Below are 17,106 nucleotides of genomic sequence, written 5' to 3'. Positions count from 1 at the left end.
TGTCTGGACCATTCAGAGCCTGCTGCAAGGTGGGCTCTGGCTCAGCCGTCGCTAAGGCTAAGTGAATGTGAGCTTCCTCATCTAGAAGATCCAAATCTGATGCGTCCTTCAGGAATTCGATGGCTACAGCTGCCATTTGGCCCTTTTGGAGCTGGGCATAGTACCCTGGAGCTGGTCTGGCTCAGCTTTCCCTGGGTTCTGGGGCATTTGGAGTAGCATTTGGAGTAGGAGTGGGAGTAAGCGGGATGGGCTGGATGCTAGGTGCATTGCTATCAGTACTCATCTCCTCTTCTATAGGTCTTGACTCCCCCTTGTTCAGCACATCCTGGTCAACAAGCATGTCAGGCGGCACAAACGTTACGTTTCACTCAATGGAGACTCGCCTTTTTGCCAGCCAGTATACACGGTACACCTTGCTATCTGTGTCAATCCCGACAAAAACGGCCTCCTCAGCGCATGGTTCAAGCTTTCCAGCATTTGCCTGGTGGACATACAGCTTTGATCCGAACTCCCAGGCCATGGACAGGTTGGGTCTCGCCCTATGGACAAGTTGGTGAGGAGTAGCGCCAGGTATGGCACTTGAGGGTAAGCGGTTCTTTAACCAGGTAGCATAATTCACTGCTTCCGCCCACAGGAACTTCAGGAGGTCTCGTCCTATGAGCATCACTCTAGTGAGCTCGACCAGGGTCCTATTTAGGCGCTCAGCCACTCCATTTTGCTGGGGTGAATCGTGGACAGTGAGTTGTCTCTCGATCCCCTGGTCCAACAGATACTTATCAAACTCTGCGCTCAGATACTCCCCTCCACAGTCTGATCAAACTTTTCATAGACACGTCCCAGGGTTTTGATGAGTAAGGTGCGCCTCATACCTCTTGAATGCCTCCAACACCTCACTCTTAGCTTTCAGGAACTTGACCTTCGTTTCACAGGTGTAATCATCTGTGAAACTAATATAATAGGTCATGCCGCTGTGACAGTCAAGTTTTCCTTGGGCTTAGATTTACTTACTTTACTTACCTTTACCTACCCTCACTTTCTTTAGCTTATGTTTGCATTTTTGCTGCTTACTTAAGCATGTATCTCTTTCACTAGTGTCAGTACCAGCCTGAATGACAGTCCCTTTTGATGATAATTTCTACTCTCTGAGCACTGAGCCAAGTCAGAATCCCATGGGCTGAACATACTGCTCTCCACTCAGCAGCTTGGCCAGCTGAAATATGATTCCCACACCGCTGAGGCTGGTAGTCTGCGCCAGGCCCCACAAGTCTGTATGGACAAGTTCCCTGTAGGTGAGTGCGCACATTTTTGACTCTTGCAGAAATTGCTGACGAGTCACTTTGGCTTTTGTGCATGCTTCACAGAATTCGGTAGGGGAGGTGAGGTTGACATCCAGACCTTCGACGAGCTGATCCTTTGCAACTTGCAGGATGGCTTTCTGGGAGATATGGCCTAGGGCACAATGTACCTTGGCCAAGGTAAGTTTTGCCCTTGCAACATGAGCGTGATGTGTTTTCTGACTGGCCACACTATACAGACCCTCAAGCTGCGGGATTTCAGCGATGACTTCACATTTGGGCCCCTTCGACAAGATTTGGCACATCTTGCCTTCAAACAGGACTGCTAATCTGGCCAAAGCAATTCTGTTGGTCGAGATTAGGGTAAACACCATAGAGGGGGCATATAATGCATCCTTCAGGGTGACAGTTGTTCTCTTTGTCCCCAAGGGTAAGTCTATCTTGACGTCTCCTCTGCCAGTAGTGCTGAGAACTGACCCATTCGCAGTGAATACGTCTTGTGGGGCGATAGGGACAAAGTTCAAGAACTTTGACCTGTCAGGACAGAAATGGGAGGTTGCACCGGAGTCTACTATGGCTCCATGGTGTTCAGGAGGTATGTTCATCCTCTGGGCGATGTTGGCAAGGTCGTCTGTCATGAAAGCATAGTTCTCCTGGCCCTCTGACTCCTTTGCAGCATTCACGCTCTGTTTTTGGGTATGTCCTCCCCTCTTCCCTCTCTGGTTTGGTCCCTGACCCTCTTTTCCTCCCCCTGGCCTCCAGCAATCACTTTTGTAGTGGCCTTTTCGGTCGCAGTTATAACAAACTGCGTCCAGGTTGGATGGTGAGGAGGTGGACGAGGACTTCCCTTTTCCCAGAGGTCCTCTTGCTGATAGGGCCGAATTGGGTCCCTTCTTGGTAGGTCACTGACTGGTGAGTTGTCGATGCTCATATTCCTCTGAGACAATATTGATTAGTTCATAGGAGCTTATGGATGCACCGGTTATCTTTGTAGCCGTGCTAATGGACAAGAGTAGGGGATGATAGGATTCTGGGAGGGACGCCAGTATCATGGCATAGAAGTCTTTCTCCTCAATGGCAGCTCCCATGCCTGCCAGTGACTCGCGGAGCCGAAGCATCTTGCTAAAGTGAGTCTTTATATCTCCATTCTCCTCACATCTGGTCTCCTGAAGCCTTCGCCTCAGATCAATCTGGACGAGCTCGGTTTTCCCTTCGTGAATATCACAGATCTCAGCCCAAATCACCGAAGTGGCCTTGAGCTTCTGCACGCGCAGCAGCAGCCTATCAGTTATGGGGCTGAAGATTTGCTGTTTCACTAGTGAGTCCTTCTGGTCGTACTCATCAATCTTCTTATCAAGAGTCTCGATCTCTGCCATTGTTGGCTCACTGCCATCCTTCTTTTCAGGAGTTTTGGTCCTCTTGTTGACCTTGTAGGGAACAGGTCATACTGCACATCCATCGGTAAACCGCATCAGACCTCTCGCACCAATTGCTGTTAATGTTCATTCCTTATAGGTAATCCAATTGCTACCATCTTTGGCTAGCTTTGGGATGTTGAATAGGGCAGAGCTGGAGGAGGGGAGCGTGATTTCCATGGCTGTAGCAGGGCTCATAACCTGTTGTGAGAACAGGCAAGTGAACAACAGGAGAGGGAGCTAGAACACAAAGGTACGATCTCAGTTTCAACTAGAACTCATATTAACATGTATAGTACCTAGAACACAAAGGTACACTATGGTTTTGGTCAGTAATTGCTGACATACATGTTTCCAAGTACTCACATCTCAGTTTCAACTAGAACTGAGATGTGCGTGTCTGATGGGTGCTTGGTTTTATAGGAAGGTAAGTAAGGAATGCAAAGGTGAAGTTTTCTGACATATGTATATTGCAGGGCGCAAGCTGATGTCATTTGGGCACAGCCTATTGGCCCGTCTGCCTCATGCGCTCGGACCTCTCTCTCGCTCGTACCTATCATGTTGGATCCTTCGGCTTCCTCACTCTCTTTCTCTTCGGATCGTTCGGACTTCAACAGTCTGGATGCAGGCTTTAATATCGCACACGTCCCCCTGGCAGTTGTCACAACCAGTGACCGAAGTCCGGGTTACACTCGTATTCCACACAGGAGACCATGTGGCGTTGGTACTCAATGGGATAAGCATCTCAACAGGGATTGGAGCACATGATAAAAATCATATTGGTGGCTCACCTGCAGAACGATAGCGGTCTCCTTGACGCAAGTCGAGAAGTTGTAGTCTTGGCAATTCAATACTAGAGACATAGGATGATATCTGTCCATCTGGTATGTCAAGTGGTACCCTGCCCGCGTCGCATTTTCTGGGCCAGAGTTGCCATCGGGCTCGTGTGCGGTTTTCCAGTTCAATAGGTTGGAAATCGAGAGGTAGGCGTTCGCTTGTTGGGCGACAGCGGTCAAGGTTTTGGTAGTTCCTGAATAGAAAGATTCAATAATTACGAGATGAGGTCACAAAGTTTCACATACAGTCGCAGATCATAAATGATGAACATACCGGCACTGATGATCTTGTCGATGACTTGTTGGAAAATAGTGAAGTTGTTATGAGGAGGAATTGGGTGAAGCTATGGTGTAAACGCTCAGCACGGGGTATATCATATAATCGCGAAACGTACAGTGTTAAACCTGGAAAATAATTGAACGATTGTTTAAAAGGTAATGGCAATGCAAAACGAACCCATCGGCTTTCAGCTGATCGATCAAGGACAAATTTTTCGCCAGATGCTGGTCGAAATTTATGTAGAATCTTTGAGGGATGAAGGGAGCAAATAATCCACCCTCGTCACTTGGAGGCCGCACCCCAGAGGCACCAGTGCGCAAGTCGGCTTTTGTGACGGAAGCATCTGTCAGAGAGATGCACTCGTGTCGAGTGTCTACTCATTGCAGGCTGGAACTTCGAAGACGAAGGGGCAGAATATGTAGCAGAGCAGCTGACACCTATATGCAGTCTTCTGGGCCTCAAGATTGCTAATATCAACAGGAATTTGAACGCCAGTGGCATTCAGAGGGACGTTTGCGATGATGTGTACGGAGCCAAGCTAATGGTGACACAGAGACTTCCCAAGTCAGTGGAGCCAGAACGAAGTGAGATACGCTCAGCACCGGTGATCCAATCGTAAAAAAATTAGCTAGTGTATCAACTACAAATGCTGCACTCTTTGTACCCCTCTCGAGGTATGGGCCCCGGAAGGCGGGAGCACGGCGGAATGACAGAAGTGGCTCAGCACCCTGCGTGGGCAAGACAAATTGTCCGCCAGGGGGTACTGCAGATTGCTTTACCATAAATTCTTTCCGCACCTGGAAAGATTTCGAAAACAGTAAGCAAGGTGCAGGATCATAGGTATTATGTCGTGCTCTGACCGAGCGAACCTCGAACCATACTGGAAGCAACCATAGCCAGCAGAAAATTCGAAATTTGATGCGGGATGTCACTGATCAGCTCATCACGACTTATACAATGCCTGACTGTTTGCCAAGGTCAGAAAAGGTAATCAGAGCGACCGGGCTGTGCAGCAGCGCTCTATGTGCTAATGAATCATTGCATCATGAATCAGGATCATCCTGTTGCGGTGCTGTGTGCTAATGTGATCCCTTGTCCAGAGGTTCAGGGCAGCTATATAACAGGAACGCCATAGTTGTGAACCTCCGTGAACCCGCGATGGCGGCTCCATGCCAAGTTTGCGATAATTAAGACGGCTTCATCCACCGCATCGGAAATTACATCAAGATCACTGCTGGCAGCGGTGCTACATCGTAGCATATATGGGTGTCCGAGTTTAGTCGTCATGAGGGAAAGCAGATCGTGCGCAAAAGTTAAAAGGTGCACATAACATCACAGGCGACTGAGAGCGATAGTCCTCCTGCTTTTGCCTCCGGTGAGTTCTGCGTTAGCTTTATCATGATCAACGCCAACACCGTGACAATGTTGGGAACAAAACGCTGGGGTTCGGAATGAAATTGACATGCGAAGCTGTGCCGCCGGGTTCCCACAAGTGTTTGCCACTTGTTTGCCACTTCAAAAGACAACAATTTTTAGATTCTTCAACTTTTCAACGTGTCCACTGTCAACCATGTCTCAGAAATGTCCCCATTTCCTCTTCATCTGCAGTTTTTATCCTTCCACGAGTTTGTCGCTTTTGAAGTGAATACTCACGTGTTCACTCTACTTCAAACCGACTTGTAGAGACTATTTTATCCAAGCCATTTGAAGCTCTCAGTTTTTTTTTTTTACCCCGTCTTAGTTTGTCGAATGCCGGTCATCAATCCATGATCGCACCGAACTTACTGGATCAAATGTAAGCACTTCGATTCAGCCCGATATTACATTTACACCTAGCGGTGCTATTTTTCTATGATGAGATTTTTTATCTTTCAGTTATCCCTGTCTTAACATTCATGTCGAGATATGAAACATCTGACCTTTTTACCTGTGCCTTTTCTTTCAAAACCCTCTCGCTAACTTCATCTCGCTTTTCAGACATGGGTTACTTTCGAACGGCATTGGAAACATGTCTCGACCTCGTTGACCATCATACGTACACGAGCTTGTGGAATACCAATATATCCAACGATCGAACTCGTATAAAACGAGGACAGAATCGGCGCCCTAGGGGTGTCGCACGTTATACACATGTTATGGAGCTATAGATCTAGATATAGTTTGTAATGTCATAACTTATCAGACTCGGAATACTACTTGCATGTGTTCCATTTTCTTTGGCGGCGGGTGTCATTTGAGTGGAGTCCATATTATGTGATCCACAGCATTTCTAATTATCAAGCTCGTACTGCCTGGTTCTTTCGTAGTGTGGAATGTTTGTCCATTGTTATCTACATCCAACCCTAGAAGTTATCCCGAACAGACTACGAAGGCCGCAGACGCCACACTACCAAACGTGAAACTGTCGCCGGTTGTTTCGACACTTCCACTCGTATACACGACCTCAACACCAGTCCCAGGGAGTCCGATATCTTTCCAGGTCACCACCGAGGTGACATAGTCGGTATTGGTAGCGAGGACGAATGTCTCAATTCCTGCCGCCCAAGTAGCAATGTCAACGCCCCCGATTATATAGTTGCTCCGCACCGAATCGGCGTTGAAGATATATGACGTGAATTTCGGCAAGCTCAGCGCGAATGCGGACGCCGCGATCTTGATATATTCGGGATTCGGATCTACCCAGGGGATGACACCCAGAGCACCTTGATTAATGCCCATGATGCTCTGAACAACCCATTCTTCGCCTGTAGGAGTACGCATCCAATATCTGATGAGTGTAGTCAATAACAGCGGGTACAGCAAAGTGATAAAGACTACTGACTGCGCACTGCCAAAAGCTTGAGGAACGGTCCATACCGCCTTGGTACGTTCCCATCCCATCACCTCTAGTCGATTTTTAAAGCTGGAAACCCGGTCGCTGATATCAAAGTATGAACCGATACCGCTGTTTGCGGGGACGGTGCTTCCGTAATAGGTGGAGTTGGGTGAAACAGCAGTGCTATCTCCTGCAGGAATGCTGAGGCAATTGTCGCAACCGCAGTCACCATAGTCGGGTGTGCAAGTCGTGTTCCACTCATTGGACCAGGTGACATTATTCCCAATCATGTACGCATCTTGCATGACGATATCTGTGCCTGCGGTGTACGAGGCCCATTCGTAGTCCTGGCAATTCAGTACAAGACTGACAGGATGGTAACCATCCAGGCTGTAAATGAGGTCGTATGCAATACTCGTGGCGTTCAGTGGGTCCGAGGTTCCGTCTGGTTCATCACCAGTGTACCATAGTAGGAGGTTTGGGCGGTACTTGATGGAGTTTACCTGTTCCATCACGGAAGTGTTGTTCATGTAGGTGTATCGCATATCGTACATGAGATACATGCCGACTTCTTGCATACGATCGAGAACCATATCAAAGGCGGTCGTATCATTGAATGTGGGGACAATATGAATCTGCGCTGGCAATTAAACACTCGGCTGCTCTATGCAAACATTAGGAAAACATACAATGTTAAACCTAAAGGCCAGTATCAGATTTGTATGGACGATAACATAAGAGGCCTACCCTTGTTCCTTCAGCGTATCGACCGCCGAAATATTTGTTGAGAGGTATCCATCAAATGTCGTGTAGAAGCCGATCGGAAAGATTGGCTCATACTCTCCACCCAGCCCAGTTGCTGGCTTTGCCAGAAGTGCTCCAGTCCTCAAATCCATCTTAGTCACGGAGCTGTTGGTTGGATTAGGGAGTACAGAAAGAGCTGCTGAAGCGCTATAGGTCTGAGGTGATGATGAACTTGTTGAGTTGCTTGCAAGGTAAGTGGCTTCGCAAGAGAGGTTGTACGGGGTCATCTGAGGAGTGATCCCATCAAGGCTGAATGATAACTCGTATGCAGAAGCATTGAGTGGCACAAGCGCATTGACGAGAGTCCTTTCCGTTCAGGCTCACAGTGACATCCAATTTGCCCGCACTGGAAAGAGGCCCAGCGGGGAGGCCAATTGGCTGTGCCCCGACTATCTCTGAGTACACCACGGGTGAATCAATGAGGACGCCTGCAGGTGTGCCTACATCCTCTTCCAGGTAAGGCTTTATAGCAGCCGCACATCGGAAGGCAAGAAGTGGGTCTTCCGATGCAGCTGCAATGGGGAAGTTGCCTCCTGGCGGAATAACAGGCTGGCTAGCCATGTAGTTCTTATTACACCTTCGGAAGGGGTCAAAAATGTTGGCCACATATACAAGTTTGTGATCGGCGTATCCAAGTGAATGATGCTCACCATGTTTGAGCTGATACACTAGCAAGAAGCTGTATACCACCAAGCACTGCGAAGGTCAGACGTGGCATTCTCGCCAGTGCAGTCGCGCCCTCGGGTAAGGGTGGGATGAGTTCAAGTTGTAGGTATGGGATAGCGTTATTCGGTTTCGCTAGTATAAATGAGCTCGTCCCCTGGGAGAAGGTTCGGAGCGTGACTTATTACCATGTGGATACAATACGTATGACCTACGGTGCAGGCTTTGCCGGCGGTGGGGCCAAATTCAGCTGACCTGGTAACATAGCTGTATACAGTTGCGGGACAAAGGTACAGATAACCGCTCGCCGCGGCCGAGCCTCGGTCCTGAACTAAAGAGAGTACTATCCATTCCTGTGCAATCCTCACCGGTTATTAATTTATTAATGACCGGTAATCTTCTGCGGTCAAGCTCTTAGCTCACACACCCTTCACGGCTATTCGTACTATACCTACACCTCATACTCGTCGCACAGTTCTTCGGGCACCCTTAACAGTTTGTAGCGGTATATAAACACAGAAATTCTCTCTCTCTCACTAACTCGGAGGAACTCAGCTTCCCGCTTAGTCAGCTGCTAGTAATTTGGGTCAGAGCCGAGACTCAGAATAACTTGAAAGCCACAACGACCAGAGCTGTCTTTGGTCTCTCTCATTCTCAAGTTGCTCTTGGGAATTGCATTACATGCATCCTCGCAATCCGTACAACAAACCTCCTGATTTTACTGAACTTGCGAGGCGCTACCCTCCCCTCAGACCATAGTATGTGTTTATCAGGCGAAAACCTCAGAGAGATTCTGAAATTATCCAGTGTCTTCATCAATCATACAGGATCAAGTACGATAAATTTCAAAAGCCTTCCTGCACAAAAGTGAGTCAAGATAAATCCAAGCTCCGTTTGTCACGGTACACTAATGGGGGAAGGTGTTTAACAGAAGCACTCTTTCGTCTTGACTATGGCCTTTCATTAACGCTGCCGGATGATAGACTCTGCCCTCCAGTGAGACTTGTTGCCGCGTACTTCTACTCATCTCACACCAGATGCACATTAGGTGCCAAACAGGTGCTTTCACCTTTTAGAAGATCGATGCAAGAAGACTAAATAAAGCGCGGGAAATCTGATATACAGATTAAACTATGTTCTTTGGCTACAAGACATAGTGAAATTCACTTGCGGTTCCGCCACCGTCAGAGGGCTTGACATGTGCGTCACATTATTCCTGGTTAAATGTAGTGAAGCAAACATCACTCAGTGGCACTGGTGCCTCGGCAATCTACCCGTTGTTGGCTTGTAGTATTGAACATACTTGGAACTTCGTAGCCACCGGTAAGCGCCATAACAGTATGCTTTCGAAATGTGATAGTGACATACGATTCAGATATCGACGAGCGGTCTGTCCAATTCGCCAAACAAAACGTCTCTCAGAATTCTATGGACAATCGCATTTTTGTAGAGCGTGTACAAGCTGATGGGCCTATTCTTCAACCACTGCATACGAGTCTAATGAATTTTGACTTCACCATGTGTAACCCACCGTTTTATAGCAGCGCCGAGGATGTTTCGCGCTCAGCCGAATTCAAGGAGTTTGGTCCGAATGCAGTGAGAAAGACAGTGTCAACACATGTAAGAGAATTTAACCAATTGATTCAGGTTTGCTCCGGAGCAGAAGTGGAAATGATAACACCAGGGGGAGAAACGAGCTTTGTTGCTCGGATTTTCTCAGAAAGCCTACAGTTGAGGACGAAGTGCCGGTGACCTAATTATATCGACAATTCGACTTCAAACGTGCTGATACGTTCCCATAGGTGGTACACGTCTATGCTTGGGAAGATGTCATCTATTCCCGATCTTGTTTCCCTCTTTCGCGAACATAGCGTGCGTGCGTTGCGGAACTCCGCGGTCTCCTATCTTACTTGGTGACGCAAGGTGGACAACTATGTTATAACAGAGTTTGTTCAGGGTCAAACTCGTCGTTGGGCCATTGGCTGGTCATTTCAAGATGCTAGGGTTCCTGATGTATGACTTTTCGTTGACTTTGCTATCACGCAAGCTATTTAATTTATCACTGTCCAGACCTTCGCTCGCGTCTCCAATCCAACCTTACGGAACATCATGCCTTCTCGAAACACGCTGCATCACGCCTTTCCGGGCGCTCGATCTGCAAACATTCTGGCAAGCGCTTTACGAAACGTTCTCGTACTTATTAGTGGCGTGACGGTTACATCTTCGGCTACGCCTGCAATTTATGACCATTCTTCTACCATCCTGGTGCATGCCCGAAGTAACACCTGGTCCCGCGCAGCACGAAGGGGGAAACTTCAAGAAACAGTCTGCGCAGATCAAGATTTGCCAGTCCTGCGTTGTTCGGTTGAATGTCGCCAACACTCATCTTCTTATACTTCAGGGGACATTGCATGCGAGCTTCTGTTCACCTGGGTTGAAGGCAAAGATCGATTGATTTTCGAGAGCTTCACAAGTCATGTGAGCCACAAAATCACTTCTAGCTTAAAAGAGTTTGGGGATGTGAAATGATTTAATATAAATTCTGTACGTAACCTGTGATTTTGCATTCAACCACTTCATTTCCATCTCAGGATTTTGGTAGCCTCGCAATGTAGCCTCATCATCTTCCATCTTCCATTCATCACTTCCCGATTGGGCTCTTGCATTCTGCGTTCACAAAAAGCGCCCAACGTTGCATCGCTAAGGATATTACGCGTGCTTAGCGAACTATTGCACCCAATCATACTGCAGTTTTCATAGATCTAGTATGGTCCTTCTGTAGGAGGCCATGGTGCGGTGTCCACGTGGGCTACACGCAGTTCATGCGCAGGTTGTTGTATGACCACACCTTCGTTGGCATGCGCTGTTCAGCACAGTATAAAACGTTGTTGATGCAAAGGAATTCATCTAATATCTCGCACATTCCAGTCGGCAGACCCCACTATATTGAGGAGTCGCTAACCATTTTGCTTCACCCAGGATCATAATGTCTGCTAGTTCATCTGAGGTCCTTGACGCGCCGTGTAAATGTTCCGGGAACCAGGTATCAGGGAGAAATCTGGTTATTTGCATCGGTGGGCGTGTTAACTTACAGTTCTCGATGGCGATTATTCACGTCTGCAGACGGGACATCAAACAAGTATGGTGATAAAGTAGGTCGTCCGATGCGCATGCCTTCTGATTTCTTGACGATAAATATCCGTTTTCAGAACACCAATATCGTCGAACTATATAGCGAGATGGTCAAGGATCGCGAACAGTTAACGTACTACAACAGTGGTGTAGGAACGTATGCTAAGGGGCATACACACTGGATGAAGCAGGTCTCGAGTGTCTTTGATCTGGCCTTTGCATTGTAAGTATCGTATCTTTGACCTTTCATCACTCGTAGTAACCGCAGTAAAGTAATATCAGCCAAACCATTATGGACGCCTACAGATGGCTCTCAGACACGTACAATCCTGGTGATAAGATCTTTCTGTTTGGCAAGTTCCTTGGACGTTGCATGTAGTCAACTGTACTAAAATGCAAGCCCAGGGTTTTCGAGAGGTGCATACCAAGTTCGTGCACTGGCAGGACTGATCCACGAAGTATCCATCTACTTCGATCTGTGATCTATGATATTTCTTGTTCATTACTCTTTTGACAGATGGGACTCATATTACCTGGCAACATAGAACAGATCCCCTAGTGGGTATATTTGATGATCATTCTTAACTGACTAGCTGACGCCAGCAGTGCCTTCGAGCTTTACTCCGCCATCAACAGTGGAAAGCTCAAGGATAAGTTGCTTGCGGAAGGATTCAGATCGACGTTCTCGAGACAGGGCGTAGTAATACATTTCATCGGTGTATGGTGAGCATTATCCCCGAGTAAGTATACCACCATGATTAATACATTTTATAGGGACACCGTTTCGTCTGTTGGTATCAGGAAGGAGAAGATTTTACCGTCCACCGATACATGTGATCACATTTGCTACTTTCGCCATGCACTTGCACTAGACGAGCGCAGGGTGAAATTCCTACCGGAGTATGTCTATGGAGGCATGAGCGATCGACCGAAATCCCAGTTCGTGCCACCACCCAAGGACGAATATCGTCACAAGGAAGATCATGCGGAAGATCGTGTTAAGGATCGCGTAAAGGAGGTTTGGTTTGCTGGTAGTCATTCAGATGTGTATGTATCCCCTGCACCGGAAGGCTATTATTTGACAACTTGTTCCAGAGGCGGTGGACAAAGGGAGAAGACGAATGTGCTTAATTTCCAAGACATGCCATTACTATGGATGCGTGAAGAAGCTCTCGAGGCGGGGCTTGTGCTCCATCCTCCAAAGGTAGCTTTCAGATTTGAAGATTTGAAGGCACCCAAGATGAATAACTCGTTAACTCTTCGATGGTGGCTACTCGAGCTATTGCCTATCAGACGTCTTTACTACAATAACTCCAACCAGCATACGTCATTGTAAGTGACCATATTTATTCATTCAGCTCATACATACATTACTTCTAGACCGCATGTTGGAAAAGGTCGCATCATCTCACCTGGCCAAAAGGTCCATGCGTCGGTTCTATTTCGTCCCAATTACCGGTCGAAAGCAAGTTTCTGGAGAAATCTCCAGCAATGGCCTGAGGCGATCTACTTTCATGTTGGTAACGACCAGCAGGAGCGGTTGCGGTCACCAGAAGGCCCGCTGGCACAAACTCATGCCTGGGAAGTTCCTTTCAACCGCTCGACTGCCAAGGCTCTCGTCGGCACGATTCACAAGAAGCACATGCTTGATTACGTCGATCGCTTGGCCTTCATGTGTTCATTTAGTGAGATATTAAATGATTTTGAAATACTGACCTGATCTTATGGATTGCAGAACTCGGAGTTGAAGCAGTGCGGGAGGTGGATCCACTTGAGACGCTGGAAGCCATACTTGGTATTCACGGCAAAAGTACTGCGAATATTGAATACTCAGAAGAAGACGAGGGGATCTCTCTTCCGGCAGATTCCAAGGAGACCACAGATAATAAAACGGCCGAAGAAGAACACGATCCTGAAGTGCGCCTCAGCGCAGTCGTCGCGTACTGCGGGCTCGGTATGTCTTGTCTCTCCATTGCTCCCTTGACGCACCCTAAGAGACGTACAGTCGAAAAGAAGGACGAGATCACGGAAAGCATACTAGACAGTCTTGATATTCTCGCCCTGCTCAAAGATGAGAAACTAGCGCATCAAGGCAGAGCCTGTGCAGCTCTTCCGGCTCTTTGCGAAGTCAAAGCACTGAGAGCGAAGCTCCTCAAAGATGATCTAATCCATCGAATCATCGAGCTCTGTCAGACGGCCGGTGAAAACCAATTGATTGCGATGAAGACACTGTCATATCTTGCCCAACACTTTGGTTAGTCACATTATTCCTCTAACTCGTTTCAAACCCACTCCCTCATATACGATCAAACTAAAGATGAAACATCTGACATTCTTTCCCGACGATCCGATTTTATCTTTGTTATGTTGAGGGATAAATGTGAGTCTTCGCCTCTCAATCCGCTCTTCTTCCTCATTTCCATCTCAGCCGCAACCGTTGTCGTTGCTGCATTAAAGATATTAGTGGCTGTGACCAGCAAAGGTTAGTTCCCCATAGATTCGCGGAAATCAGTACATTCTGATATTTTGTGTTCAGGAATTCCGAAGGATGCCTTGTCTGACACCAGGCGGATAGAGATTGTCAGAATGCTCAAGAGGTTCATAAAGCGTCGTGATTTCCATGTCACTCCAGCTGCAGTAGCTGCATTATGCGAGATTTGCCGAAATGGTTCAAGCCTCCTTCCTATTCCTGTGATCAACGCTGACACTCTTCTGAACATAGATCAACTCCGTGCGGAAGCTATACGCAGCAATATCCTCGTCACATTGATCGACCTGTTCGAGTTCGATAAGCAAGGTTTGAGCGGTGGGCCACGTGGCTTAATGACACTCGCTGAATTCGGTCCGTATCTGAAACCATCTAAGGAGACCCTGCTTACCAGATAAATTGCTACTTAGAGGATGTGCGTACCGAGCTCGCACGTGGTTCGCACATCGGCAAACTAGTTGCGTTTTCAAGAGATAAAGTAGTGGAAAAGAGCAACGAGGCGACTGAGGAACTCGCACAGCTATCGAAACATGGTACGGCCTGTCAAATTTTTGCTCCAGGAAAACTGATATTTGTTTCAGATGAACTTCGCAAACGAATCATTGATAGAGGAGGCCTGGACAGCATAGTCGACAATTTGGCGAAACCAGACCATGCGTTATTCGCTGCGAATGCACTTGTGACTCTCATGCAATATGGTGAGTGCTCCAAGACATTTTGTCAACAAGTTTGACTGGGCTGTGTTCAGACGACGCCAAGGAACGGATACTGAACACTAAAGTGGACCTATATTTGCTGCAGATGATCGAGGGACGCATTTTTGATGGAACTGTTGGAAGGGAGGGCATAGACATCCTTGCGGAGATATTCAAAAATGGTTTGGCAATTTGGTATTCCTGCGGTCTATGGGGTTCTTACGAGTTGTGCAGACGCCTTGCGATCCATGATGTTAAAGCCAAAGAATCCACCGTCATTCGATAACGGTTCTTGGAATTTCGGCGGCAAGGATGCACGTCGACGGCTACTCAAGAGCTTGAATGCGGCAAACGACGTATGGAAGAAGACGACGCACAGACTGGTCGAAAAGCCGGCCACAGATGATTCCGATAAGCCAACAAATGTTTTTGGGATTTTGCGCAAGATGATCGAAACAACTCGGCTCGACTCTGTTCAGAATAGTGCTATCAATTACCTGCGCATTATCGCTGATCACGGTTGGCTTACGTATTGCTGTCAAGAATGTACGCTGATTAAGATACAGAGGACGCACGCCAGGCGATGGTTGGCGTCGGAATCATAGAACCTCTTTTGTGGTGTCTTAAAGCCACGGGTGTGAACATTCTGGCTCTCAATGATGTTTTAGCAAAGATTGCGCGTCACGGTGAGAGTTTTAAGACAACCTGTCGCGTAACAATGATGCTCATGAAAACCTCAGAGTTGTTACGTGGTGAAATCATCAAGAATGACAAGATACTGGCTGAAATGCTCAGTAGTCATTATCCTGTCGAGGCTCTCCGCATGACTGCCACATTGGAATCTTTATCGTCTCATAGTAAGTACTCGCCTAATGCTAAGATTCAAAGCTAACAACACTTTCAGGAGAGATACGCGAGGAAGTTCAGAAGATGGATGAGTACCAAAACCTGAAGAAGGATGCACTGCACTACTTAGATCCGCATCACCACCCCCACGAACATGGTTGGTTGTTCTGCAATATCTTTTCTCGACCGTGCTGAAGCTTGGTTTTAGATCTGTATACCTCTGCATCACAGGCCATCAAATCGGTTATCGGGGCATTCGACACGTATGACAGAACAACGCATCAAAACGAGCCTCTCTACTCCTACTTGGATCCGTATGACCACCCTGACGAAATTGGTCAGTCATTTTGCAAATGTCTGCTTTTATCATGCTGAAGTTACTTTTAGATCGGTATATGATCTGAGGCATGTGATGATGCAGTCGCAGAGCAGGTAACCAACATCCCGACGACCGCAAAGAATAAATATAGGATGACGATGTCAATACTAGGCTCTAGTAGCAACACCTCTGTACTTCAGTGTATCAGCTTTATCTTATTCCGAACTGTGTGAGATGAACTGTAGTATTGACGGTCAAGTCTGAGATGCAATCCGCCTGGATGGATCCTTGAGGCCATAAATATGATATCATGGACAAGTGGTTCCGGGTAGACTTTACCGACGGACTGCCTGCGCTCTACAAGATTCCTGACAGTCCCAACCAATCTGCTGAACAGCGAAGTAAAAGTAAAAAAGACTATGAGTCTTCCGTGAAAGAACTCTTTCTCCTTCTCTTCCTTGGTCGCATCGACAATCCCTGCAGCGACTCAACAGCCTTCGGTAATTCGGGAGCAATGATGTTGTTCGAGAGTGTGACCAAAGATCTCCCAAGAATGCCAAGAACCGCCCCAAAGATACAAGCGACACCACAGAACATATAGAGGGGGTAGAGTGCAGCAGCTACGCTAGAAATGATCATGTATGGGGTGTAGACTGTGGCGTCTAATACGATATGGAAGACGAGTATAACCGGAGCAAGCAGGCGGGATACAAGGGGCACGAAGATGAGTAACGGAGTGGCGAGCGCGACCACAACTCGTGAGGCTTGAGACAAGAAAGTGCGCAGAAGACTGAATGTCGCACGAAGTATGGGAATGATCTGCGTGATAGGCGGTTGTGTACTGAGCTGCCCCGTTGCTGTCGGCAACAAAGATGCGGTCGCAGTGACGGTGGATGTCATGTTGGAAACCCGTTCAGCTATCAGAAGTTGAATTATCGTCTCTGGAAACTCGTGAAATGTATGTGCGCTGCGGCTAAGCCAGATCTACATTCATGTACGAAGTCGCGTGAAATTCAGTGCGCAAGACAAATGCCATCTAGAGTCAGGCGTACCGGAAATTTTCGAAGGTCTGTACAAGGTTTGGGAGTTTAAGTGTGAATGAAAGAAGTTTCAGGCTCGAGTCTCGACAGGCGACCGTTGCAACGTTCAGGCCTAGGGCTTAGTAGTTCGTGTTCACTTGCCAGGATCCGAGCACCAGTGTCAGAAAACCTGTCCTAAACGGGACTCGTACCTAAACCTTACGGCGTACAGCGCCAACACTTGGTGTAAGTATTTATCCGAGGCCAGACTCCAATTACATAGAGTTCAACTCAGCGGCAAATGGACCCATATATGTATATATAATTTAGTATATACAACTGGTAGTCCAGTCTCCAATATTCGCTCTACCAGTACCCCGCGGTAGCATATTTATTAATGCAGGTATTAATGTAATATAATTATCCTGCGAGAAAAGTGTCAAATCCTTCTGGTGACAGGTGACACTTTTGGATCCGAGATTTGAATGATAATTTTATG

At 47.4% G+C, this 17,106-nt stretch overlaps 6 protein-coding genes across 6 annotated transcripts; 3 read left to right on the top strand and 3 right to left on the bottom strand.

Moving 5' to 3' along the window:
* Window positions 1-3,229: 3,229 nt before the first annotated feature.
* On the bottom strand, window positions 3,230-5,341 carry BJ212DRAFT_1587472 (uncharacterized protein). Its single transcript, XM_041342407.1, has 8 exons — window positions 4,970-5,341; window positions 4,471-4,623; window positions 4,262-4,364; window positions 4,004-4,169; window positions 3,942-3,951; window positions 3,821-3,890; window positions 3,502-3,740; window positions 3,230-3,437 (listed from the first exon to the last, which is right to left on the bottom strand). The coding sequence occupies exons 1-8, from the start codon at window positions 5,111-5,113 to the stop codon at window positions 3,372-3,374; spliced, it is 951 nt and encodes a 316-aa protein (XP_041193280.1). The 5' UTR covers window positions 5,114-5,341; the 3' UTR covers window positions 3,230-3,371.
* Window positions 5,342-6,175: 834 nt separating this feature from the next.
* Window positions 6,176-8,163, bottom strand: BJ212DRAFT_1446825 (uncharacterized protein; the record flags this gene model as incomplete). Its single annotated transcript, XM_041338306.1, has 5 exons — window positions 6,176-6,593; window positions 6,648-7,276; window positions 7,412-7,705; window positions 7,770-8,022; window positions 8,096-8,163. 5 exons carry the CDS (start codon window positions 8,161-8,163, stop codon window positions 6,176-6,178), a joined length of 1,662 nt encoding a protein of 553 aa, XP_041193279.1.
* A 626-nt stretch (window positions 8,164-8,789) lies between these two features.
* On the top strand, window positions 8,790-10,637 carry BJ212DRAFT_1271186 (S-adenosyl-L-methionine dependent methyltransferase; the record flags this gene model as incomplete). The annotated part of the gene is made up of 11 exons (XM_041330942.1): window positions 8,790-8,866; window positions 8,916-8,975; window positions 9,029-9,104; window positions 9,157-9,167; window positions 9,234-9,308; window positions 9,358-9,431; window positions 9,484-9,704; window positions 9,756-9,856; window positions 9,911-9,980; window positions 10,032-10,121; window positions 10,179-10,637. 11 exons carry the CDS (start codon window positions 8,790-8,792, stop codon window positions 10,635-10,637), a joined length of 1,314 nt encoding a protein of 437 aa, XP_041193278.1.
* A 457-nt stretch (window positions 10,638-11,094) lies between these two features.
* BJ212DRAFT_1271296 (uncharacterized protein) lies at window positions 11,095-12,576 on the top strand (the record flags this gene model as incomplete). Its single annotated transcript, XM_041330949.1, has 9 exons — window positions 11,095-11,182; window positions 11,232-11,260; window positions 11,318-11,463; window positions 11,514-11,597; window positions 11,641-11,698; window positions 11,758-11,798; window positions 11,847-11,963; window positions 12,015-12,285; window positions 12,358-12,576. 9 exons carry the CDS (start codon window positions 11,095-11,097, stop codon window positions 12,574-12,576), a joined length of 1,053 nt encoding a protein of 350 aa, XP_041193277.1.
* Window positions 12,577-13,500: 924 nt separating this feature from the next.
* On the top strand, window positions 13,501-15,839 carry BJ212DRAFT_169793 (armadillo-type protein). Its single transcript, XM_041342550.1, has 13 exons — window positions 13,501-13,620; window positions 13,669-13,722; window positions 13,777-13,908; window positions 13,963-14,082; window positions 14,139-14,261; window positions 14,310-14,426; window positions 14,477-14,605; window positions 14,658-14,942; window positions 14,990-15,109; window positions 15,164-15,280; window positions 15,328-15,426; window positions 15,478-15,606; window positions 15,657-15,839. Exons 1-13 carry the CDS (start codon window positions 13,605-13,607, stop codon window positions 15,671-15,673), a joined length of 1,458 nt encoding a protein of 485 aa, XP_041193276.1. The 5' UTR covers window positions 13,501-13,604; the 3' UTR covers window positions 15,674-15,839.
* Window positions 15,840-16,119: 280 nt separating this feature from the next.
* BJ212DRAFT_1254275 (uncharacterized protein) lies at window positions 16,120-16,422 on the bottom strand (the record flags this gene model as incomplete). The annotated part of the gene is made up of 1 exon (XM_041329751.1): window positions 16,120-16,422. A coding segment is annotated over one exon (303 nt), but the record flags the coding sequence as incomplete, so codon positions are not given.
* Between the last annotated feature and the right edge of the window lie 684 nt (window positions 16,423-17,106).

Source organism: Suillus subaureus (genome assembly GCF_016647635.1).
Source record: "Suillus subaureus strain MN1 chromosome Unknown BJ212scaffold_15, whole genome shotgun sequence".
NCBI classification, from domain to species: domain Eukaryota; kingdom Fungi; phylum Basidiomycota; class Agaricomycetes; order Boletales; family Suillaceae; genus Suillus; species Suillus subaureus.
The sequence above is the reverse complement of the archived record's forward strand: the minus strand, read 5'-3'. Positions and strand labels throughout refer to the sequence as shown.

Bases quoted from the DNA above. Each gene is read 5' to 3' on its own strand.
- BJ212DRAFT_1587472 (XM_041342407.1), bottom strand. From the start codon at position 5,113: ATGACGACTAAACTCGGACACCCATATATGCTACGATGTAGCACCGCT. The intron at 4,170-4,261 runs GTCAGCTGCTCT...TCTCTCTGACAG, and splicing joins CCAGAAGACTGCATATAGGT to ATGCTTCCGTCACAAAAGCC. The intron at 3,741-3,820 runs GTATGTTCATCA...CTTTCTATTCAG, and splicing joins CGACAAGATCATCAGTGCCG to GAACTACCAAAACCTTGACC.
- BJ212DRAFT_169793 (XM_041342550.1), top strand. The intron at 13,909-13,962 runs GTTCAAGCCTCC...TTCTGAACATAG, and splicing joins ATGCGAGATTTGCCGAAATG to ATCAACTCCGTGCGGAAGCT. The intron at 14,083-14,138 runs GTCCGTATCTGA...ATTGCTACTTAG, and splicing joins AATGACACTCGCTGAATTCG to AGGATGTGCGTACCGAGCTC.